Source organism: Anomaloglossus baeobatrachus, chromosome 5 (genome assembly GCF_048569485.1).
Source record: "Anomaloglossus baeobatrachus isolate aAnoBae1 chromosome 5, aAnoBae1.hap1, whole genome shotgun sequence".
Lineage (NCBI taxonomy): Eukaryota > Metazoa > Chordata > Amphibia > Anura > Aromobatidae > Anomaloglossus > Anomaloglossus baeobatrachus.
Window position 1 is genome coordinate 117705137 of NC_134357.1, and position 25680 is coordinate 117730816.

The 25680-nt window shown below is 41.9% G+C and overlaps 1 protein-coding gene across 1 annotated transcript in view; it reads right to left on the reverse strand.

The window, feature by feature from the left end:
- Nucleotides 1–25680, reverse strand: part of LOC142310945 (uncharacterized) — a 144078-nt gene that overhangs the window by 7460 nt on the left and 110938 nt on the right. The window contains exons 4-7 of the mRNA XM_075348799.1: nt 14322–14483; nt 12730–12916; nt 10834–10988; nt 5285–5400 (exon numbers count right to left, since the gene is read on the reverse strand). Coding sequence (XP_075204914.1) covers nt 5285–5400; nt 10834–10988; nt 12730–12916; nt 14322–14483 — 620 coding nt within the window. The remainder of the gene's footprint in view (nt 1–5284; nt 5401–10833; nt 10989–12729; nt 12917–14321; nt 14484–25680) is intronic.

Below are 25680 nucleotides of genomic sequence, written 5' to 3' on the forward strand. Positions count from 1 at the left end.
AGTCACCCCTATGTTAAAATGGCTAAATTGTGCCCAGTGTCAATAATTTGTGTGGCCACCATTATTTTCAAGCACTGCCTTAAATCTTTGGGCATGGAATTCACTAGAGCTTCACAGAAGCCACTGGACTACTATTCCACTCCTCCATGATGACATCACGGAGATGGTGGAAGTTAGAGACCTTGCGTTGCGCCACCTTCTGAATGAGGATGCCCTACAAATACTTAAATCGGGCTTAAGTCTGGAGATATGCTTGGCCAGTTCAGCAATTTTACCTTCAGTTTCTTTACCAATGCAGTGGTCTTCTTGGAGGTGTGTTTGGGGTCGTTATCATGTCCAAATACTGCCCTGCAGCCCAGTTTCCAAAGGGAAGGGATCAAGCTCTACTTCAGTATGTTACAGTACATTTTGGCATTCATGCTTCCCTCAAACTGTAGCTCCCCACAGCCGGCAGCACTCATGCAGCTCCAAACAAGGACAATCCCACCACCATGCCTTCCTGTAGGCAAGACACACTTGTCTTTGTATTTCTCACCTGGTTGCTGCCACACATGCTTGACACCATCTGAACTAAATAAGTTTATCTTAGTCTCATCAGACCACAGAACATGGATCAAGCAATCCATGTTCTTAGTTTGCTTGTTTTCAGCAAAGTGTTTGCGGACTTTCTTGTGCACCACCCTTAGAAGAGGCTTCCTTCTGGGGTGAAAGCCGTGCAGACCAAATTTGATGCAGTGGGGAGTGTATGGTCTGAGCACTGACAGGTGGACCCCGCCACCCCTGTAACCTCTGCAGCAATGCTGGCAGCACTTATATGTCTGTTTTGAAAAGACAGTTTCTGGATAGGACGCTGAGCACGTGCACTCAACTTTGGTAAATCATGAAGAGGCCTGTTCTAAGTGGATCCGGTCCTGTTAAATCTCTGTATGGTCTTGGCCACCGTGCTGCAGCTCAGTTTCAGGGTGTTGACAATCTTCTTACAGCCTAGGCCTTCTTTATATAGAGCAACAATTCTTTTTTCAGGTCCTCTGAGAGTTCTTAGCCATGAGGAGCCATGTTGAACTTCCAGGGACCAGTATGAGAGTGTGTGAGCGATAACATCAAATATAACACACCTGCCCCCATTCACTCCTGAGACCTTGTAACACTAATGGATCACATGAAACCGGGGAGGGAAAATGACTAATTGCACACAATTTGGACATTTTCACTTAGGGGTGTGCTCAATTTTGTTCTCAGCGTTTTAGACATTGATGGCTGTGTTGAGTGATTTAGAGGGCACCAATTTTACACAAGGTGTACACAGACTACTTTACATTGTAACAAAGTCTCAGCTCTTCAGTTTTGTCCCATGGAAAGAAACAATATTTAGAAAAACGTGAGGAATGTACTCACTTTTGTGATATACTGTATATATGTGTGTAGTATATATGTGTGTAGATAGATAGATATTCTCACCTATATATGCCATCATTGGTCATAGTAATACAAGTTAATAAACTTTTTAATTTGTTGGAGGAAAACGTTCTGTTTTCATCCCCCTGGTTTCTCATGACCACAACTCCAGCCACCCATTTATTACCTCTACTTCTTTTTCCCATACATTGTCTTAAATGCAGATACATATAGAAACAATGAGATCTTCTGATTTAGATCCATCAAGTGATCAACGGCCTTTTTACCTGGGCCAATAATTAAGGGGAATCTATTCCCAGCTGAGCTGCGACCACCACCAGTGAGCCATTATTACAGCATTCCAGAATACAGTATATAAGGGCCCATGTTGCTCTGTAATACGTAAACAGCTTTAGAATACTCACCTAGGGGGTGGACCGGTCCGATGGGTGTCGCTGCTCTCGGTCCGGTGCCTCCTCCATTTTTTTTGTGCAATCGCCATCCTCCTGCCCAGCCCTGTGTGCATGACGTGTCCTGCGTCATTCACAGAGATGCCTCCATTGCACTCCCGCGCATGCGCATTTTGATCTGCCATGCTGAGGGTACAGCCTAGTACTGTAATACGCAGGTGCGATAAAAGGTCAAAGACCGCCCACGTATGCACACTACAGTACATTGAGCTGCCCCCAGCCAGGCAGATCAAAGAGCGCATGTCCAGGAGTGCAATGGAGGAGGCACTGGATTGAGAGCAGAGACACCCATCATACCGGACCATCCCCTAGGTGAATATAATAAAGGTGTTTTTACATTATTCAGGCCAGCCTGGGCTGTTATAGACAGTATTCTGGAATGCTGTATATAAGGGTTCACTGGTGGTGGCTGCAGCTTACAAGGGTCAAATCTGGTGACAGGTTCCGTTTAAGAACATGTTATTTTCAGAACGCTCATCTCAAAACACCAGACAGTAAAAAGTCTGAGAGTTAAGAATTTCAGCATCAGATCTATTGGATAAAGCTATGCTCTGCACATACAATAAGGAGAGGAAGGGAACGCTTGGCTGAGCCATGGCCGGGTCAAACCTTACATTATATAGAGGAAAAATATGTTTTTTTTAAATAAATATATCAGAAAGTTGATTTATTTGTATAGCTAATTCTAAAATGCATGTGAGGACTGACAGCTTATTACTAATCCGATACATTTATGTCGCATTTCCTATTTCCAACTGGAAAAATTACAAAAATACCAAATATAGTATATGCAATAAAGCAATAATAGATAAAATTGCACGTGGATCCTTCTCTGTCTTGTTCTTTAACGATAAGGTCAAAAAAGCAATTCAATTGTTAAAAAAGGAAGTGCAGAGAATATGCTGTAGTCTGGGTTTTCTTTAGTTTTAAACAATAGAAGGAAATTCGGAGGTTGACTTCAGATGTTAATGTGACAGTATGGGCTTATTTGAAGAATATGTATATATATAGGTTATTTCCTTTGCGCATATGAACAAATAAGTAACCTCTGTTTTCCCCAGTATTTCTGCTGTATGAATTATCACGAGAGGATATCACACACCCTCGAAATTCAGAATTACTTAGGAATGTGAAGCTCCGTTTTTAAGCCCATAGCGCAGTACAATGGTTACTGGTAAAAACAACTAAACAATGCAGAGTTGGAAAAACCGTGAGATCTATGTCACTGGTGTTCTGGGCTCAGATGGACATTTTTTACAGGCTCCTTCCTATCAGAAACTCCAATTGTTTATGATGAAAGTTGTGTAAATTGTGAGTGCACGCACTCACCTGGATATTTTATCAAGTTTAATTTGTCACACGACTAATTACAACCCGCCTGACGGAACTGTAAAGGCTCCAGAGCATCAAGGGCCGCTGACAGCCAGCAGTGTTCAAATGACATAAAGAGGATAGCCGGGGGACACAGGACTCAGAAAGGATGAGGAACACCGGTCTGGGAGGCAAGTACACTTCCCATGCACTATGCATTACTCTGGGGGCTTTCAAACATGGTTGTCGATAAGTGGACAAAACCTTTAAACTGGATCGGTCAGCTCGATATGCTGCTTTTTAGAGCCATATTCTTAAAGGGGACCTGTCACCAGGTTTTTCTCTTATGAGCTGCGGCCACCACCAGTGAACTCATATACAGTATTCCAAAATACTGTATATAAGAGCCCAGGCCGCTCTGTATAACATTAAAAAACACCTTTATAATACTCACCTAGGGGGCAGTCTGGTGGGTGTCGCTGCTGTCAGCCTGGTGCTTCCTCCATCTTGTGCGATCGCCATCCTCCTCCTTTTGACGCCTGTGTGCATGACGCGTCCTACATCATCCACGCAGCCCAGCATCGAAATCCTGCGCAGGCGCACTTTGATCTGCCCTGCCTAGGGCAAATCAAAGTATTGAAGTGCATATCCGCAGGCGGTATTTGACCATTCCGCACGCCTGCGCATTACAGTACTTTGATATCCAGTATAGTATATCCAGGTATAGTATCTCAAGGTAGTTTTCCCCACAGCAGCACATAAACTGATAAAGGTCAGATGTTATGACCAAAATGTTTTCTTTTCACAAACTGCCACATAAATAAAATTCTCCTTTTGCAAGAATCTGGAGTGCCTGGTTATAGTTTTGCTAAATCAGGAATGCAGACCTGTGCTCCTACACAGCACAACATATTAAGCTGACAGGACAACTGTAATGCAAGGTATACTGCTCAAATGTAAACACTACTAGGTATAATGCAGCCAAATCAATCATGATGTTGGTTAGTTTATGGGCAGCCAAAATTGCATGCTGAGGACTCTGACACTACTAACCCAGTGCACTAGTGGTGGAAGACATGGAGGATATCCAATTCAGACAATTTGATTAATGTGGTGTTGGTCTGTCTGAGAGCAACCAAAATTGTATGCCAATTATCCTGACACTACTAATCTTTATCAACAGTCTGAAATTATTTGCATTCCTTTTAATTGAATGAACAAGTTATATATATGGACTAACAAACTAATGAACTTCGTATGTAAGGGGGGGACAATTTTTGGAAAAATATCATTATTATGTGTTTGTCCCTTGTATGCATCACTTTGAAATACTTGTTAATTTAAGGATGGGTGATAACATATCCCTGAATTCCCTGTCTCCTTCTTTGCTTCCTCTCCTTTTCCCTTCCCTATCTATCAATTTTGTTATCAAGGAATATTGGTTAGAGACATAGTGGGAGTTGAAGGTGTCTATTAGGGATAGTCCTTGTCGAGCGGAGGCACCCATTTAACTTAAGGTGATCCTCCGTTGACCAGATAGGAAAACAGTGATAGGATAATTTATGGTGATATCTGCCTGGCGGATATATTTTCCATATACTCTGTTGTAAAATGGTGATACTAATAGTCTATATGATATCTTGTATTGTGTGAGTTTTTTCTATGGGTGAATTTTAATAAAGTGTATCTTTTTATATTTGGGGTAAAAATGTTTGTGCATTAGACTAGTGAGGACCCCACTGAGTATTTGAATTTGTATAGGTTAGTTTGTTTTTATTCATGAGATGTCTTAGACCTAATGAAAAAAAAGAAGGATTAACTGGGTAGAAGAGGAAATGAGCAATTTTAAGTTCACAGTGCTATGTAACATGATGATTGCAATATATTAAGATTATCATGTGATGTAGACATCAGAAAAATCTTTGATGGGAATGCTTCTTTCAGTATGAGAAAAACATTGCGTACTACTGCAGATCAGACCACCTTCAGAAAAAAGAAATGTAATCAAAACGGCAACATAAGATTTTTCAAACTAGCATATAGACGTGCTAAACAGATATTGAAGGTTATCTCTTGTCTATAGGAGATGCACACAATAATAAGTTTACCTGTAGAGTTGGGGGCAGGATCTTTTTAGTGATGCTGAGGATAATCCAAGTTTATTCTGGTTCTTATTTTTGGTCTTCTTGAGGAGATCTCTGACTCTGCCCCATGGATGATCAAGCTAAAAAAACAAGAATAGAGATATGACAGAACGTACATAAGCCATATAGGACCTTGACGTTGCTTAATAGCCATTACCCTATGATCCTCTAAGACTAATATTATAATGGATAAGTTATATTTATTCAGTATCTAATGACATGAACCAGGCCTCACACAATCAGAAACAGATTTTCAATTCCATCTTTCGAATGGATGATCAGATGTTAATAAAACAGGCTTTGTTATTTTTGCTTCACACATTCTGATAGGACTTATTTTACCCTGTGCGTAATAATATATTTCCCACTCTGGAGTATTGTTATTTTGCTGGAAGCTATTTTCTTTTGCTATATTGGAGTTATCCAGTGCTAACAAGTCAATCCTGCCGGAGAACTCATGCAGTGTAGAAAAGCAAATAATGAAGTGCAGGTTTAGGCTTGTTGAGGAATACTTGAGGAATGTCTGAGCATCCATTAGGAAAGCCGACACCTTATAGTCTGAAAATCATGGCTGCTGATTACTTGTCTGTATGACCACACGTTTAAGAGCCACACTCACACCTGGTATTTTCATCAGAAAATCTTTATCACCCTTACATCAATTAGTCCTGCCTCAAACTGTTGTAAAAGGTGTCTGGCAAGGGAGCAGATAACCTAAAAAGAACACCCAATGACTGCTGCTAGAAGGATCACCGCACTATGTAAATTAAATGTGATTTTATAATTTAAGGAGCCATGGATACAGCCATGTGGCCCTGCACAGGTTACCATATTTGCATAGAGGGCACGCTACTTGTGATGACCCAAAAAGGCTCCTGTACTAGCTGATTTTAGGTTCATACGGCATCTTAGAGATCTGTTCTGGGCCACTTTGTTCTTACAAAATAAAGGCAACTTCCTTTACATTACAACGAGAACAGGGCAAAAATGATATTTACGTATATACACTGACGAGCAAAATGGTAACAGTGTTGTAAACTTTTGACTTTCAGGCTCCATCTTTGATTCTGAGTCTACCTTCATTTTATAGACAATCATCTTGGCTATCTCATACATAGATTTGACTTGCAACTATTTAATATTGATTAGTTATGCAGATTCTTCTCATGTCACTGCATTGTTACGGTTTTGGTCCTGTTGTCTGAAAAATCTTTGTTCCTGCATACTAAAACTTATTCTCACATTCCCTAATAGCTTAGTGTGTTATTAGGTTGATTCCCAAAGTAGTGCAGTGCACATGTACGGGCGGTATCTGACCTTTTCTCGCGCGTGCACATTACAGTAGGTTGATCTGCCCTCAGACGGGCAGATCAAAGTGCGCATGCGCAGGAGCGCAATAGCGGCCTTCATGTGAATGACGCAGGATACAACATGCACGGGGCTGGGCAGAAGGCACGAGATGGAGGAGGTGCCGGACCGAGAGCAGGGACACCCATCGGACAGGACCACCCCCTACATGAGTATTATAAAGGTGTTTTTTACGTTATACAGTGCTGCCTGGGTTCTTACATACAGTATTCTAAAATGCTGTATATAAGGGCTTACTGGTAATGGTCACAGCTCATAAGGGAAAATCCTAGTGACAGGATCCCTTTAAGCTGAATACTGAAAAATACTAATTCTCTTCTAAATCGGATTTTGTTTTCTGAATTTTTTTTATTCTCTTTACCACAATCTTACTTAAGCTTCTAATAACAACACTCACTTGGGCCATAGGAAAAAATAATCCCGATATGTTTGTTGACTCGTTTGTTGAGAGCTTTCTAGTAGTGATGAGCGAGTACTAAAAAGCTCGGGTGCTCGAGGCTCGGGCCGAGCCTCCCAAGATACTCGTGTACTCGGCCCGAGCAACGAGCCCAATGTTATCCTATGGGAGACCCGAGTATTTTTGTGAAATGACCCCCCGGCAGCATGGAGAAACCCTAAAACTGTCACAAAAGTCTCAGAAGAGTGCTCAAATGACATGGCATCAGCATGGGGAAGACCCCTTGAAGCATTTATCACTCAAAAGTCACAGCTGTGAACAATTTTGTCCGAGTTTTACGCCATTTTTACGGACTCACCAGAAAACCTTGCAAAATGACCCCAAAATGAATTTTCATGGCGGAAATGTTAAGGGCACATACCCAATAGTGAGATAGAGCTGGTGTATGTTACTTTTTGAGATTAATACATGAAAGATTTTACGTAAAACATTGTGTGGCACTCCGATGTCCAAAACGCACGTTTTGTGCTTTTTACTAGCGATGTCGGTCATTTTTTTTTTCATTCTATCTCCCGTCGGTCGGTCTCGCTCTGTCGGTCTCTCTCTGTCTTGTCTGTCCCCCTCTCACAGTCTGTCGGTCATTCTCCCCCCTCTCTCTTACTCACCGTTCGCCGATCACTGCTGCGGCACTGCACGGCATTCACACTGCTCCTGCGGCTTTTCTTCTTTTGAAAAAGCCGGCCGGTCATTAATCAATCTCGTATTCTCTGCTTTCCTGCTTTTCGGCGCCTATGATTGGTTGCAGTGAGACACGCCCCCACTCTGAGTGACAGGTGTCACACTGCACCCAATCACAGCAGCCGGTGTGTGTGTATACTGTGCAGTGAAATAAATAATTAAATAATTAAAAAAAACGGCGTGCGGTCCCCCCCAATTTTAATACCAGCCAGATAAAGCCATACGGCTGAAGGCTGGTATTCTCAGGATGGGGAGCGCCACGTTATGGGGAGCCCCCCACCCTAACAATATCAGTCAGCAGCCGCCCAGAATTGCCGCATACATTATATGCGACAGTTCTGGGGCTGTACCCGGCTCTTCCCGATTTACCCTGGTGCGTTGGCAAATCGGGGTAATAAGGAGTTATTGGCAGCCCATAGCTGCCAATAAGTCCTAGATTAATCATGTCAGGCGTCTATGAGACACCCTCCATGATTAATCTGTAAATTACAGTTAAAAAACACACACACACGAAAAATCCTTTATTAGAAATAAAAAACAATAACAAAGTCCCTCATTACCAATTTATTAACCCCGACAAACCCTCCATGTCCGGTGTAATCCACGGTCCTCCAGCGTCGCGTCCAGCTCTGCTGCATGCAGGTGACAGGAGCTGCAGAATACACCGCCGCTCCGGTCACCTCCACGCAGCTAATGAGGTGAGTATAGCGATCAGCTGCTGTCACTGAGGTTACCTGGATCCAGCGGTGGCCGCGGGTAACCTCAGTGACAGCAGCTGATCGCGCTACTCACCGCCGCTCCGGTCAGCTCCATGCACCAACTGAGGAGAGTATAGCGATCAGCTGAGCTGTCACTGAGGTTAATCGCGGCCACCGCTGGATCCAGCGGTGGCCGCGAGTTACCTGACTGACAGCAGCTGATCGCGCTTCTCACCTCAGTTGCTGTGTGAAGCTGACCGGAGCGGCGGTAAGTAGCGCGATCAGCTGCTGTCACTGAGGTTACCCGCGGCCACCGCTGCATCCACCGCTGGATCCAGGTAACCTCAGTGACAGCTCAGCTGATCGCTATACTCACCTCATTAGCTGCGTGGAGGTGACCGGAGCGGCGGTGTATTCTGCAGCTCCTGTCACCTGCATGCAGCAGAGCTGGACGCGACGCTGGAGGACCGTGGATTACACCGGACATGGAGGGTTTGTCGGGGTTAATAAATTGGTGATGAGGGACTTTGTTATTGTTTTTTATTTCTAATAAAGGATTTTTCGGGTGTGTGTGTTTATTTACTGTAATTTACAGATTAATCATGGAGGGTGTCTCATAGACGCCTGACATGATTAATCTAGGATTTAGTGGCAGCTATGGGCTGCCAATAACTCCTTATTACCCCGATTTGCCAACGCACCAGGGTAAATCGGGAAGAGCCGGGTACAGTCCCAGAACTGTCGCATATAATGTATGCGGCAATTCTGGGCGGCTGCTGACTGTTATTGTTAGGGTGGGGGGCTCCCCATAACGTGGAGCTCCCCATCCTGAGAATACCAGCCTTCAGCCGTATGGCTTTATCTGGCTGGTATTAAAATTGGGGGGACCGCACGCCGGTTTTTTTAATTATTTATTTATTTATTTTACTGCACAGTATAGACACGCCCACCGGCTGCTGTGATTGGGTGCAGTGTGACACCTGTCACTCAGCGTGGGGGCGTGTCTCACTGCAACCAATCATAGGCGCCTGTGGGCGTGGAAAGCAGGGAATATGAGATGGCTGTGTACAGAGCACAGCGCGCCGGCCGGTATAAAGGCTCGGTCACGCTGTGCAGGCCGGCCAATCACTGCAATTCCACAACTAACAGGGCTGTGGCATTGCAGTGGTCTGCCAGCCAATCCCTGCATGAGGGCTGGCTCTCAAAAGAGCGCCAACATGCAGAAATGAAGACCACGAGTAAAGCACGAGTATCACGAAATTACTCGGTACCCGCCGAGTAGCCCGAGTACAGTGATACTCGTGCGAGTACCGAGTAGTAACAAGCATACTCGCTCATCACTACTTTCTAGACATGTTCTGTGATCTGTGCAGAAGTCACTCTGCAGTGAGGGGGAGGAGGTGAGCTGTGACTACCTCTTATTGTAAATAACCGATCCTATGTTACCTTTCCGCAGTCTTTTTGTAGGGTTTGGTATATGCTCGGAGGGCATAGAAGCATTTCAAAATATCTACACACAAACACTCACAGTCTCCTGTCTGTGCGGTAGTGAACAGTAGCCATCGAGGGTCCTTACAAGAGTGCATGAGCCCTAAGTTATCCCATATTACTGAATACATCCAAGTTATGAAACTCTTCTAAGGATTCAGAAGACTTTATATGGATTATATTATAATGTAATGTTCTTAGAATAGACAACATAATATAAACATCTTGATTCAAGAAACATCTTAAAACCATTCGAGAAAGTCACTTCAAAGGCTATTTGTTCAGCTGCATGTTGTTTTATGTAGACGTTTAGTTCTGGCACCGCATGATACTTTATGTATATACTGTTACTTAATATAGTCTTCCCTGTTATCATCTGCCAAGTAATTTAAAGGTATTTCTAAATCCAAAATACTGGTTTTATTAGTGAGTGGTAGGAAGTAGTAATGTAAAAAAATGAAAATCTACAGTATGATTTCATCCTCACCTAATTAGAAACTTATTGTTGGACGTGGCTGAGATAATGAGGCAGTAATAAAATTATCAGAATTATACAATATTGTAAATGGCTACTTCCAACTCCTACAGACGTCCCATACACTTGCGTGGCTCACCATTTATTTGTTTGGGAATCCTGAACACCTGCCCACTGACTGCAGCGCATGACAAAGCCCCATTTGTGGTACCCACATCTACTATACATTTACGGCGAATCCGGAGGATATGCTATAAATATCCGAGATATAAATATCCCTTTAAAGCAACACAGTGTAGCATGATTGCAAGTCAACATGTATAAATAAATAAAGGAAAGAAATGCAGACCTTTTTCATATCTTGTTCCGACTGTGTAAAGGCGTCGCTGAAATTCCTGTCCCATATTTGCTTGCTTTCTTTGTCATCACACTTCAGTTTAGTAAATGGTTTCCTTACTCCCAATATAGAAGGGCTCCTCCAGCCATCCGTCTGGGCAAGATTTCCTAAAACAAGTCATAAAAGGTGACATGGAAAATTACAACACAAAGAAGCAAAGATTAACTTAACCAGTGACTTCAATTGTGATTTTAAGATTAAAATGAAAAGGTTAGTAAGCTTTTATATATGCCCCTATAATAATGTTAAAGGGAATCTGTCACCTTTTTGTGTTTTTATAGTTATTGCTATGGGCATACAGGTAGCATAAAGGTAAAATTAGCCATACCTGTTTGCCTCTTGGATGATGGGTCGTTTGGCAGAAATCCTCTTTTATATCTTCTGTCTTCCAGGCTATGGGGCGTGCGCTGCCCAGAAGATAAGCCTGCCACCAGTCTTTATTATACAGGATTCTTAATCCCTTTCTCTTCAGTGTCCATGTGACGTCAGGTGCGCAGCCGGAAATCCCTCGCCTGCACATTCTGCCTGCCGTCTCTCCCCTGCACTGTGAAGCAGCAGTGACTCCCCGGCACCTGCGCACACCAAAATTGAAGCCTGTGCCCACAGAAGGGCGAAACAGTGCACGGAGAGACGGCAGGCATAATGCGCAGGCGAAAGATTTCCGTCTGCGCACCTGACATCACAGGGAAGACAAGAGGAGGAGGAAACCCTGTATAATGAAGACGGGAGGCAGGCTTATCTTCTAGACAGCACACGTCCCAGAAGATAGAAGATATAAAAAAAGATTTTTTCCAAATAACCCCTCATTCAGGAGGCATACAGGTATGGCTAATTTCATCTTCATGCCACCTGTAAGCCCATATTAATAACTAAAAAAATGAAAAAGACAGATTCCCTTTAATTGATACGGATCTGGAATCTTCCATTAAGCATTCATACCAAGGGCTGGTTAGTTTGTACTTGGGCCATGACCATGGGGTTATGCAAACCGATGAACCCACATATATAGCACTATTAATTCCACAGTGCTTTACAGACGTGATCCCACTGTCCCCATTAGAGCTCAAAATCTAATGTGTTGTATGTCTTTGGAGTGTGGGAGGTAACTGGCACTACACAGAGGAAACAAACATAAACACGGGGAGAACATACAATCTCCTTGCAGATGGTGTCCCTGCTGGGATTTGAACTCAGGACCTCAGTGCTGCAAAATAACAGTGCTAACCACTGAGCCAATGTACAGTGCTAACCACAAAGCCATCGCAATTTATTGTGCTTATACACAGTGCTGATTGCCTTCGATTAAGCACTTCTGTCCCTTAGTTTGAGAAAATAGTGAGGTCACAGGGACGACAATATATCAAAAAGATTTGGAAGTTTAGTTACCTTTGAAAATGTCAAATTAACTTTTATCAATGAGTTTCTCAATTATTGTCTTCCAGTGGCAGCCAAGGCAATGATTCCGATATACCCATAGTGACCCAATAGTGTCGCCTCTGGTTAGTTTCAATAATGAGTTAGTAATTGACGTCCCCTAAACACAACGTCTTAGGCTCTGTGCCCACGTAGCATATTTTCATGCAGTTACGCTGCGTTCTGCACTGCAGCGTAACTGCATGCGTCCTGCATCCCCAGCACAATCTATGAAGATTGTGCCTAATCCATGCCCACATGTGATGTCACGGAGCGCTGACGTTCTGACGTACCTCTCAGGTACCAGTGTAGTAAAGCACGCCCCAAATAACAAGCCGCTGTATCCAGACAATAGAAAACTCATCCTTCATACTATTGTTCTGTGGAGTTTTATCACGGAGTGTTAAAACAGACATATTGAGATAAGAAACCAACCTTTGTAGCCAAACTTTTCAGAGTTAATGCCAATTTCTGGGATCATGAAGAGGTCAGATTGGTTTCCACTTTGTACAAACATACTATGCGGTCGGTTCCTCCTTACAGGAAAATGCTTCTTAGACTCCTGGTACGGGCTGAGGAAAATATTTGCTGCTCCACAGGAGCAATGCTGTCCAGCGTACTCCTACACCAACAGGAGAAAGGAGTCATGCAATGTTACATCTCGAGCCTTCCAGTAAGTGCGGTGATATCATATGCCCACATTGCTGGCATTCCAAAACTAAGCCCCTTCTAATGGAATTCCTGGATCCCTGACTTACCATTTTTTATGTGGTCTCTGGGTAAACAGGGGCTGTGATTGGTCAGTTGATAAATTGATTACCTAAACAAATCACTTAAAATTTGTGTGTATTGCAGATTATATCAGTTCTGTACTGATCGGTGTCTGTTCTTTACTTCTGGTAAATGTATAAGGAGAATATTTCATATATAGATCTAAATATTGTAGATCACTGGCAATAGATTTTCAGTGAAGCACAGAATGTTAGCAACATCTGTGAATTGTAAACTTGGCTGTACACATGAGCGCTGTTAGATGAACGCTCGTTACACCTACATCTATCTCTCCAGGCTCCTCCATGCTTGGCCGAGCTGTGTGTTTTCAATGGGGAGAGTGGAAAAAGCCACCTACTGTCCTCTGGCAGCGTATTATCCCCCCCTGAAAACAAAAAGGATCAGGTGTTGAAATTCCAACTGTCCATGCTTTTTCTCTCTCTTGCCATCATTGGGAGGACCCCATACACATCAGACAGTTGTCCCTTTCAGCTGATTATTGACTAATGTGTATTGTTGTCTTTTGTCTCACTTTAATTGTTTTACAAAACCCTTTAGATATGTCTATACAAATATTCAATAATCAAGACCATATATATACGTTGTCTTAGCTGCAGCTTCATACCACATGAGCCAGGTCACACACGGTCACACAATTTATACGACCATGTGTTCTGACTTGATTACAGCTGTTTCGGGCTTGTTAGTTTCCATCAGTGCACCATATGGAAATCGTGGCTCTATGGAGTAGGCAGCAACCAGCAGTATACAAGATATATATGACTATATTTTAGGCAGTATCTTATTTTGTGCACTGGTGGTCCTTGAAGCCGATTACTAATATAAAAAGAAACAACTTCTTTGGGATTTGTGACAGAAATCACTTTGATTTTAAAAAGGGATTTGTCAGAAGGATTTCACCTAACAAAATAATTTGTATGTGCAGGTAGCTCTTTCAAAGACAACTCCAGCAATACCTTTACATGGCCAGTCCGTTCCTCTATTACTGAGAAATCAGCATTTGAATAGATATGCAAATGAAGCCGAGGAGCTATTTGTAGATCAGAAGCCTCTGTCACTCCAGCTCTAGTCTCTGTCGAGTACAGCCTCCTCCTGCTGACAGATACCCTTTAAGTCAATCTTGTACTGCAATCTTTTAGTGGAGGGCTGCTTGGTCCCTTCTATCCCACCACATTACCAGGGACAATTTCCAAAACCTTGTATACAGTTCAGCTGACTTATTTTATGCTTCTTACCTCTTTCATTTGTTTCACTCTATCTTCCTTTTGTAATGAAAAGACTTGCTTCTGTAGTTTCAGATTCTGCTCCTGAAGCTGTCCTATTTTTTCTATTAGTTGACAAATGTGTTCCAAATATCCAAGACCGGATCCAAGTACTTTCGATGCTCCCTGGTTGACCTGCAAAATAATTTCAACAAGAAATGTAAAATAATCTTGAAAAAATGACTGAATAGGATACAAATTACATGGGGCATATTCTTCTTTGTTTCATATGGGTTTGGGGCAGCACTTCTACTTCTGATACACATTCTTATATTCTTTTTACTCCATTTGGTCCCACAATTAAATATTATTTTATATTGTTGTCTGAGGCAAAACCTAGCACAATTTAATTGGAATTGTTAATAAATAAAATGGTTCAAATCCCACCAAGGACACCATCTGCAAGGAGTTTGTATGTTCTCCCCGTGTTTGCGTGGGTTTCCTCCGGGTTCTCTGGTTTCCTCCCACACTCCAAAGACATACAGATAGGGACTCTAGATTGTGAGCCCCAAGGGGGACAGTGTTGCCCATGTATGTAAAGCGCTGTGGAATTAATAGCGCTATATAAATGAATAAAATTATTATTAATAATTATTATTACTTATGGCACCCCCTGGTGTTCTATTAATTTCCGCTTTTAATGTCCAACTAATATATCAATTCCTAATGAGCAGACTATTCATATTGGCTGGTCTTTACAAAAACAGTAATCACCTGCCCATGAGCACGACAAAAACAAAAAAGGTTGATTAAACTAATCAGCATGTGAGACTACCATCTGTGAACATATTACGTAGATATCATGTGATGCAATCAAGAATGCCACAGGGTGCCATAAGAAGGCTGTAATAGCAATTTTCAACTTATTCCAAAAGTTTTGTTTCATGTGATCTAACAAAGGGAATTAATATTTAATCATGGGTTCGAGTCTTTAAAAAGGATGTTTTAAGTTTAAAAGAAGGCCAATAATATGTCACACTGTTACAACCCCTTCCCCCTTCCAATTGTGTACAGACAAGTGACATTAAACTGACAAGCACATCCAGTTACTGGAAAAATTCCTCTACTCTTCTTTAGTTTGTGGCCAGCTCTTCACAATCCGCATCATATGGGGGAGGTAGCACATGCCCCCAGTTAAACTGTCTGATAACACCCACTTGACCTTATCAAAAGGTACTTTATTTTGGAGAGGCGAAATTTAAAAGAAAAGTTTTATTTTATTCTGCAGGCATTACTACCACTGTGTGACCACTTCAGCATGAAAAAAATTGGTTAACACTAGAAGTCCCAGAAATTTCGAACTCCCCCCTGAAGTCCCGAAAGAGGGTCAAATGACAAATACAATAAACTGAATAGAACTAACTAGAAACTAAATGGCTAAACTCAATGGAAAACAACAACCTCCTGTGGTGCGACAGTAATGGCCTTAATTACAGAACAAAAGATGATGATTATAGATGTTTGCTAAAATCCTTCAGGTCAATCGACCTGTCTATGGGATCCAATAGGTATAAATGTTAAATGACCCCTCTCTGGGACTTCTAGTGTTAAAGGCCCTCCGTAAGTAACATCTGAGGATTTTGAGTATCTCAAGGGAAGGAAATTATCTACATGGAGAAAATTCATTACATTTAAAGATTATTTTTCCCAAGTGGGAATTCACTTAAAGTAATGTCCTTCACATTATTATTCCTTAGCTACCTGTCGTATAATCAAGGGGCGAAGAAAAAGGAACAACCATTCTAGTGCCTTCAAGATGCAAATCATTTTCCTTTTTGGGAAGGAAATATTTGCCCTTCACACTCTACTAAGTTGTACAACAAGGAGGTTCTGAGCTATCAAAGGAAGAAAGGGTCACTATACTTAACTAGATAAAGAGTGTTAGAAGGTTACATCAACAGAAGATGTGTAATGATGCATGGCAAGACTGACCTCATGGCAGAATTCTGGTAAGAAGCTAGATTTACGGTATGTCTGAGATGTGTAGGTCAAACACACTATATTTTGTCAGCGTTACCTATCTACTGCTAACAGATAATAATCCCCAGGCCAAGATATTCTATTCATCTGTCAATACGTTTTGTTTTTTTAAAGTGTATTTAATGAAGCACCTTATGATGGCTCTTCTCTGGAGTCTTAACTTCAAGACCATCCAGGCTAAAATCTGCAAGAACGTGACAAAGATTCTGGGATAGAGAATACGCATTTCTTCATACAGACTTTTACAGAACACCACTGTTTTACTTTTTATGTCTATTCTCTTTTTTATTGAGATTTTTCAAGATTTACAATTCACAATTAACAGTATGTTATCATGCTTGAGCAACAATAAAGCTACAACTGAGTAAACATTTTATGAAACCATATGTAACAAGAGGTGACCCAGAAAAAAATAGGTCTCCACAAAAAACAGTAGTGACAACTAAATCACAGTATCCAGATTATTGTAACAAAAAGTAAGAGAGAAGCAAGAAATAGAAATATAGTAAGTAGCAAAGAAAAGAGGGTAGAAAGGGGCTACCTAGATGGAGGGCTAGGGAGAGGGGGATACGTTGGGGGCCGCCTATCCATTATTACTTTTCATGTTCAATAAGGTATGTAAACAAGTATATTCGTGGGGGTGCACCCTCCTCTCTAAGGTGATGGGAGATTTTAAATCACAGTTTCCAATTTTACTTTTCTTTGATCAGACAGCACTGACACTCCAAATCTTTGCCACTGAACTCCGTTTTGTTTATGAAGCCTATAGATCACTACAATGTTCACCTTTTGGTGTAGTTTAGTGGGATTGAAGGATGTCATTCAAGTGATTGGGCAACCAGTTAAATTTGCAGCAAACCCAGTTTATACCCAGTTTAAAATTTCCTCAGTGACCAATAGTATGACACTTCCATAAAACGTACCCAAAAATGATCAAAGTAAAAAAAAATTGTGCATTTTCTTTCTAAAGTATTCATGCTATAAATCAACGCTGATGGTATAACAACTAAAAATACAACGTGCAGCATGAAAATGATCTCACATACACTACAGTTCAAAAGTTTGGGGTCACCCAGACAATTTTGTTTTTTTTCATGAAAAATCATACTTTTATTTATCAAATGAGTTGCATAATGAATAGAAAATATAGTCCAGACATTGACGAGGTTAGAAGAAATTATTTTTAATTGAAATAATAATTTTCTCCTTCAAACTTTGCTTTCGGCAAAGAATGCTCCTTTGCAGCAATTCCAGCTTTGCAGACTTTTGGCATTCTAGCTGTTAATTTGAAGAGGTCATCTGGAGATATTTCACCCCATGCTTACCCCCCTCCCACAAGTTGGATTGGCTTGATGGGTACTTTTTGCGTACCATACGGTCAAGCTGCTCCCACAACAGCTCAATAGGGTTGAGATCTGGTGACTGGGCTGGCCACTCCATTACAGATAGAATACCAGCTGCCTGCTTCTTCCTTAAATAGTTCATGCACAATTTGGAGGTATGCTTTGGGTCATTGTCCTGTTGTAGGATGAAATTGGCTCCAATCAAGCGCTGTCAACAGGGTATGGCATGGCGTTTCAATATGGAGTGATAACCTTCCTTATTCAAAATCCCTTTACCTTGTACAAATCTCCCACTTTACCAGCACCGAAGCAACCCTAGACCATCACATTACCTCCACCATGTTTGACAGATGGTGTCCGGCACTATTTTCTGCGTCTCACAAATGTTCTTCTGTGTGATCCAACACCTCAAACTTCGATTCGTCTGTCCATAACACTTTTTTCCAATCTTCCTCTGTCCAATGTCTGTGTTCTTGTGCCCATATTAATATTGTCCTTTTATTAGCCAGTCTCAGATGTGGCTTTTTCTTTGCCACTCTGCCCTGAAGGCCAGCATCCCAGAGTTGCCTATTCACTATAGACATTGACACTGGCATTTTGAGGGCACTATTTAATGAAGCTGCCAGTTGAGGACCTGTGAGGCATTGATTTCTCAAACTAGACTCTTAATATACTTGTCTTGTTGCTCAGTTGTGCAGCGGGGCCTCCCACTTCTCTTTTTACTCTGGTTAGACCCTGTTTGTGCTCTCCTCTGAAGGGAGTAGTATCCTTCATTTTTAAATTATATAAGGGATTTTATACAAAAAATCCACAAAGAACCAGCGCTAGATGGGTTTTTTTATATATAATTTTATTATTCAGGGTTAAGCGCTGCCATTTGCCTGCAGGCACTTTAGAATATCCTTCATTTTTAAGAACAAGAATAGACTGTCGAGTTTCACATGAAAGTTCTCTTTTTCTGGCCATTTTGAGAGTTTAATGGAACCAACAAATGTAATGCTCCAGATTCTCAACTAGCTCAAAAGGAAGGTCAGTTTTGTAGCTTCTCTAATCAGCAAAACTGTTTTCAGCTGTGCATACTTGCACAAGTGTTTTCAAGGGATTTCTAAACATCCATAGCCTTCTAACACAGTTAGCAAATACAATGTACCATTAAAACACTGGAGCGGTGATTGTTGGAAATGGGCCTCTATACACCTATGTAGATATTGCATTCAAAACCAGACATTTGCAGCTAGAATAGTCATTTACCACATAATGTATAGAGTGTATTTGTTTAATTTAATGTTAGCTTCATTGAAAAAAAATGTGCTTTTATTTAAAAAAAATAAGGAAATATCTAAGTGACCCTAAACTTTTGAACTGTAGTGTAATTACTAGCAAATCATCGGGATCAAAACAAACCTCAACATTGTGAGAAGACGGCACGATGTGAATGACCAGCACCATCATCACTTTTTGTTTCAGTTACTGAATACACATTAGCGTTTTTACTTGCTGCCAATGTCATCACTTTGAAAAAAAATAAACGGCGAATTCGTGGAATCAATCTCATTTCTTTTGCACTTTTCATCTCCCTCTACAAAAGCAGGAAGTGAACTCAAAGCTTTCCCATAACAAATGCAATATTAGGGAAATGCCAAACCAATGACTTTCCGTTCTCTTCATTATGTGTGGACTAGTGCAGAAAGAAAATGTTCAACAATAATTCCACCCGGAGCAAATGATGAATGCACACGATTTCCAATAGTAAAGTTACACAATTTCCGTTCTGAAGTGTATCGTAATGCTCTTAATTTATCTTGCCGTCACACAGAATCATCTTCCCCGCACTTAATTATTGGGTAGATGTAGAACAAAGACCACAGGAAATGTTCCAGTAATGACTGCATACAGAAGTGCCCCCTGAATTTATGGCTCCAAAATAAAAGGAGCACTACATATTGATTCTTGTATTCCAGTAGACTAACATGGAAAGTGAAGGCATGCTATCTTACATAATACAAACAGTATACTGTACATGTCCCAGTTTTTCTTGTTAATATTTCATTAAGAGCTCTTTTACCCATCAGATATTTGGTATGTGTTATCACGAACATCTTACCTATTACAATGAATGTCTTTCACACTGACCGATTTTCACAAGTGAAAACAAAACGTGTTAAACTGGCCTTAAAATGTTGGCAAAGAAATTTTAAGGTATTTCAGCTTGAGAGCCGCATGTTAAAACAAACATAACATCAAGCACACTTCATGTAACACTATCCATTGGTTTGAATGATATCAAGCATTCTTCAGTCACTTAGCACACTGTCAGGATTACAGTCAATAGCCAGATCAAGCTGGCGGTCATGTGCCATTTAGAGTCCCATCTACTATTTCTCTCATTAGAACATTAAAGGAAGGGGATGAGAATCTTGTCAGTACATTAGCGTCAGTATGCGATTTGCATACTAGTGTTCATGTGATTGACCAATTGATTTGGTAATTGAGAGGGGGGGAAGCCTGTCGGTGTGCATAATGGAGACTGGCAGAATACGTTAATTTGCCAACACATAGTGTAACTGCAGGAGATTGAGAGATGTTTATGAGAATCTAGATGGCTATTGACTACCAGTATTTGATTAGTAGTGATCATATAACTGTCCGCTATATCTGACAATTGAGGGGAATCCCAACAGTGTGCATTTTGACAATCTACAATCAGATTGAGAAATGTATCTCAAGCCTAGAAAACCTCTCTAAGGAAAATGAAGATAAGTAGAATCCATCTCCAGGTTGGGTAAATTACCAACTTTTATGTGAGGATTGGATGACCATGACCTACTTGTAACAGTCTTTGTAGATGACACTACACATTAGATTACATGGGATGTTGTAAAATTGATGCTGGAGTGGAGATGGGAATACCCCTTTAACTATAACCACCAAGGCAAATGTACCACATGATGACCAATAAAATCAATGTCCCTTTATGTAATGTGTGCACAATTGAGGCCAATCACAGCTGAAGTCTCTATTACCCAAAGGCTTTCCATAGTGGCTTAATAAGGATGATCCTCATCAAGGATGATGTCTATGTTGTCCTATGATGTCTGTCTACCTCAATATTGAAAGGAATAGTCCTCATGAAACAACCCTTTTAATGCCAACAGATATTTGCTGTTTTTGTCAGGTTCAACTCACAGTGTAATGAGGTTCATCTGGCCCCAATGCAAAATCTCTAACAGGGATCCTAATTATTACAAGTTTGTAATAGTATTTGTCTACTCAAGTGAGCCAAAGAGACCTTTTGGGCTCGCTAGACTTCAGGTTCTGGATGTGACTAGATCTCCAGTAGCCACTATGATTACAGCCCTGGGGCTTCCTGACTGTTTCCTTCTAGATAATTGGAGATCAGAGGCCACTGACAGAAGCTTGTCTCTATGTGCTTATTGAGATAACCATGAGTAATTGTGGATTTTGCTGCTGCATACTCGGAAAGTCACTGTAAAGCATCTCAACGTTACCATTACGGGGATTTGCGTGAGTGTTGATGTGTGCTTATGGGAGAAAACCCTAATATACCGATGTAGTAAAGTTTTCACGTTATATAGATTATCCCCACCACTGTAAATGTGAGTATTCTACCAGAATATAGAATAACTCTTGTTCTTATATCCACTATCATTTTGTTAACAAATGTCGCTGATGTATCTTATCTGCACCTTCAGCTTGTTTCCACATGCCTGACTTCCACCAGGAAAACTGCCTATTGCTGCTGCAATCTCCTGAGGACATGCAGCTGGCAGAACAGATGTACATTTTTGCCTTAGGTCAATAAATAGAGATGTCTTTGAAGTGAAAGAAGCAATGTAAGCTACATATAAGTAACACTACTGGATTAAAGTGACATTTTTTCGCCTCCTGCATAAGAAGGCATAACCTTTTGTTACATGATTGACATTAAATTGTCTGGTCCATTATCCAGATCACTCACTTCAAGGTATCTCCATGTTCCAACCTACGCTTATCTAAGCAGAACGTTACAAGGGAGAGATGAAGATAACTTAACCCTCTGGTTACTTTCCATGAAACCTGTAGTAACAACTGATAAATTATTACCTAAACAATAGTTCATTGCATAATTGACATATAAACATAACACAACAAGTACCAAGAAGCACACTGTAAATTCATGATAGCATAAAAGAGATAACAAATATCCAGAAAATCAGATCTCCTGTTGAATGTAAAGTGGGTTTTAACAGTAATGGGGAACTCCCAACACTTGGATATGCCAACACTTTGTATCGGGATTAGACTTCTGTGACCTTTTATGATCCTGATTTTAAAGGGAACCAAACATCAGGATTTTCATGTATAAGGTTCAGCCAGTGCAGTACTGGCACCATCAGGGACAGGCTGTACATACCATTAGTGGGCAGCTCGGGTGTTTAGGCTGTGAAATCCAAGTTTATAAAGTTTGAAAATTCGTGCACTTTTTGATTGACGTGTGCACCGCTCTCCTAATGTCCGGGCGTGTTATTGCACTACTTCTCAGAACACAACTCTCCATCAGACTCCACCGCAACAAAATGCAGCAGTTATCTTTCCTCCATTTCTTTGAGATAAGATTAATAATTAAGCACCTGCACCTTGTCACTCCCACCTCACCCCATTTAGATTGTAAGCTCTTACAAACAGGGTTGTCAATATTTTTGCTTTAAAAATTGTATTCTTTTGATCTGTTACTTATGAATATGAATAATATTGTATATGAAACTCTGAATTGAAAAGTGCTGTGGAATATGTTGGCGCTATAGAAATATAAATGATATATAAAGTAGGTCATATAAGCTCCACCAAAAATACGAAAACTTAGCAACCAAGAGGGTCACAAAGAATTGAGAGAGTCCTATTGAGGACAGGATGAGCACTTGTATACAGGGCTGCTGATTGTGTTTGTGTTCTAATAGTAACAGGAAATCCATAAAATAATGAATACATCATACCCTGCGATACGGGTCATGTTTTGACTATGGAAAGACATTTTTTACTATCTTGTACCTTTGACATTATAGATGTTAATAGCTGCAATACCGGTGAAAGGGTCACAAATCCTCTCATATGTTTCTCGGACTGGACCAGCAGGTTGGATGGAATTTGAGTTATGGTCTATTGTGTATATTATTTTTTTTCAGCATCACTTAACCTCAAAGAAATAAGAAGGCAAATATAGAACGGGTTTCTAAACCATTGTTTTAGATTGTCTAGAAAAGTCAGGTCTTTTCTATCTGTACAATTGGATTTAATCCTATATCTTTGTAAAATAAATTACCTGGATCTTTAAGAAAATAATAAATGTTTAGTCAATTGCACTCAAAGCATTTCCAGCCGCTGTGTAATATCACCTGAAGTAATGCCGATTTCCTTTAAATAACAAAAGGTGACGTAAAAACGATGAGAAAAATAAAAATTCCCCTTGAAAACCACAGACCTGCGTAGGACCCAATTCCCTGAGGAATGTGCAGCCATTGTCTACGTGGTGAACTTCTTTTAATAACATCCTAGTGATCAGAAATAGAGTCCGCTGCTGGGAACAACTTCACAGCATGGTTTTCCTTTTCTTGATCTTGGCTTCCTCTACTTTGAGGCTCAGGATGTGCAAGACAATCCTGATCTTCTTACTGCCTTTTGGCTGGAATTATCAGACCAGATGAGAGACAAGTAACCACACACGCTTTCATTTTTATGTTAGGACGTTCTAGTAAATCTTATTGAATCATTTTGAAATGTGAAGCAAGTCAATTTAAAGAGATTAATTCAGTACTATGCAAAAATGCCTTAACCCCTTCATGACCTATGACATACTGGTTAAAGCTGAGTGGACTCGCAAAAAAAAACAGGACCTGCTGATTTTCTTAAAAAAATCTGCATCCGGTCCGGAATTTGGTACCCATATAAGTCTATGGGAACCAGAATCCGGGGATTAAACATGTTGGTGGAAGGGATAAGGGGATAGGAACGTGCGCAGTGTACTCATCCATGCTCCATGTCATGGCGGCAAGCTAATTCTGGGTCGTGCATTCACTTCCAAAGCTGCATGGGTCTAAATCGTGCACTAAAAGTAAAAGGTATATGCTAAAATGTATTGACTCCTTCCAGGTATGACGTAATTTGTTACGTGATAGGGGGGAATGTTAAAAAAAAATGCAGCCCACGATGTGTCCCGCTGTGCTCAGCCTGAGCGCCACCTGTGATGTGTACTCCTCTGTTAAGCCTTGTTGGCCCTTTTGCCTTCACTCTGCGGTCCAGCTCACCCCAAAACCATCTCGATTGGGTTCAGGTCTGGTGACTGTGGAGACCAGGTCATCTGGCGTAGCACCCCATCACTCTCCTTCTTGGTCAAATAGCCCTTACACAGCCTGGAGGTGTGTTTGGGGTCATTGTCCTGTTGAGAAAAATTATGGTCCAACTAAACGCAAACCGGATGGAATAGCACACCGCTGCAAGATGCTGTGGTAGGCATGCTGGTTCTGTATGCCTTCAATTTTTAATAAATCCCCAACAGTGTCACCAGCAAAGCACCCCCACACCATCACACCTCCTCCTCAATGCTTCACGGTGGGAACCAGGCATGTAGAGTCCATCTGTTCATCTTTTCTACAAAGACACGGTGGTTGGATCCAAAGATCTCAAATTTGGACTCATCAGACCAAAGCACAGATTTCCACTGGCCTAATGTTCATTCCTTGTGTTCTTTAGCCCAAACAAGTCTCTTCTGCTTGTTGTCTGTCCTTAGCAGTGGTTTCCTAGCAGCTATTTTATCATGAAGGCCTTCTGCACAAAGTCTACTCTTAATAGTTGTTCTAGAGATGAGAAGGTATGTCCAAACTTTTGGTCTGTACTGTATACCGTATTTTTCGGACCATAAGACACACTTTTTTTCCCCCAAATGTTGGGGGAAAGTGGGGGGTGCGTCTTATGGTCTGACTATAGGGCTGCGGCCGGGAATGAGGGTGCTGCAGGTCATCGGGGGCACGAGCAGGCAGCAGCAGCGCCTGCCGTGACCACGTGGGCCCGCTTATTACATATGCACGCCCATCCTCCCGCCCATCTCTCAGCGCTAGCCGGCACTGACAGGTGGGCGGGAGGACGAGCGGGGACGCGCGCATAGCAAAGAGCCGGCCGCATGATCACCCCTGGCAATTACAGCCTGGAGTGATCATGTGCGGCTGTATTCACTGCCCCCCGCGCGTCATTATCAGCGCGGGGTGCAGTGAATCAGTACACTCACCCGTCCCCGTGTGTGGAGCCGCCCCCCTGCTGCACGCGATGTCTTCCTGTCTGTGCCGGTCAGCTGATCTGTGCCGAGCTGGTCAGCTGATCGGCACAGACAGGAAGACATCGCGTGCTGCAGGGGAACGGCTCCACACACACAGGTCAGCGTGCCAGAGAGGAAGATATGATCGGTGCTGCAGGGAGTGAGGAAAAGGTGAGTATAAACGTTTATTTTTTTCTCTGTGCTATAGGATACAGGCCATATACCAGGATGGTATATGAGCACGATGGGGGCATATAGCAGGATGGGAGTATGTGAACAGGCTGGATGGGGGGGGGGGGGTATGTGAACAGGCTGGATGGGGGGGGGGTATGTGAACAGGCTGGATGGGGGCGGGGGTATGTGAACAGGCTGGATGGGGGCGGGGGTATGTGAACAGGCTGGATGGGGGCGGGGGTATGTGAACAGGCTGGATGGGGGCGGGGGTATGTGAACAGGCTGGATGGGGGGGGTATGTGAACAGGCTGGATGGGGGGGGTATGTGAACAGGCTGGATGGGGGGGGGTATGTGAACAGGCTGGATGGGGGGGGGGTATGTGAACAGGCTGGATGGGGGGGGGTATGTGAACAGGCTGGATGGGGGGGGTATGTGAACAGGCTGGAATGGGGGGGGGTATGTGAACAGGCTGGATGGGGGGGTATGTGAACAGGCTGGATGGGGGTTTATAGCAGGATCATATACAAT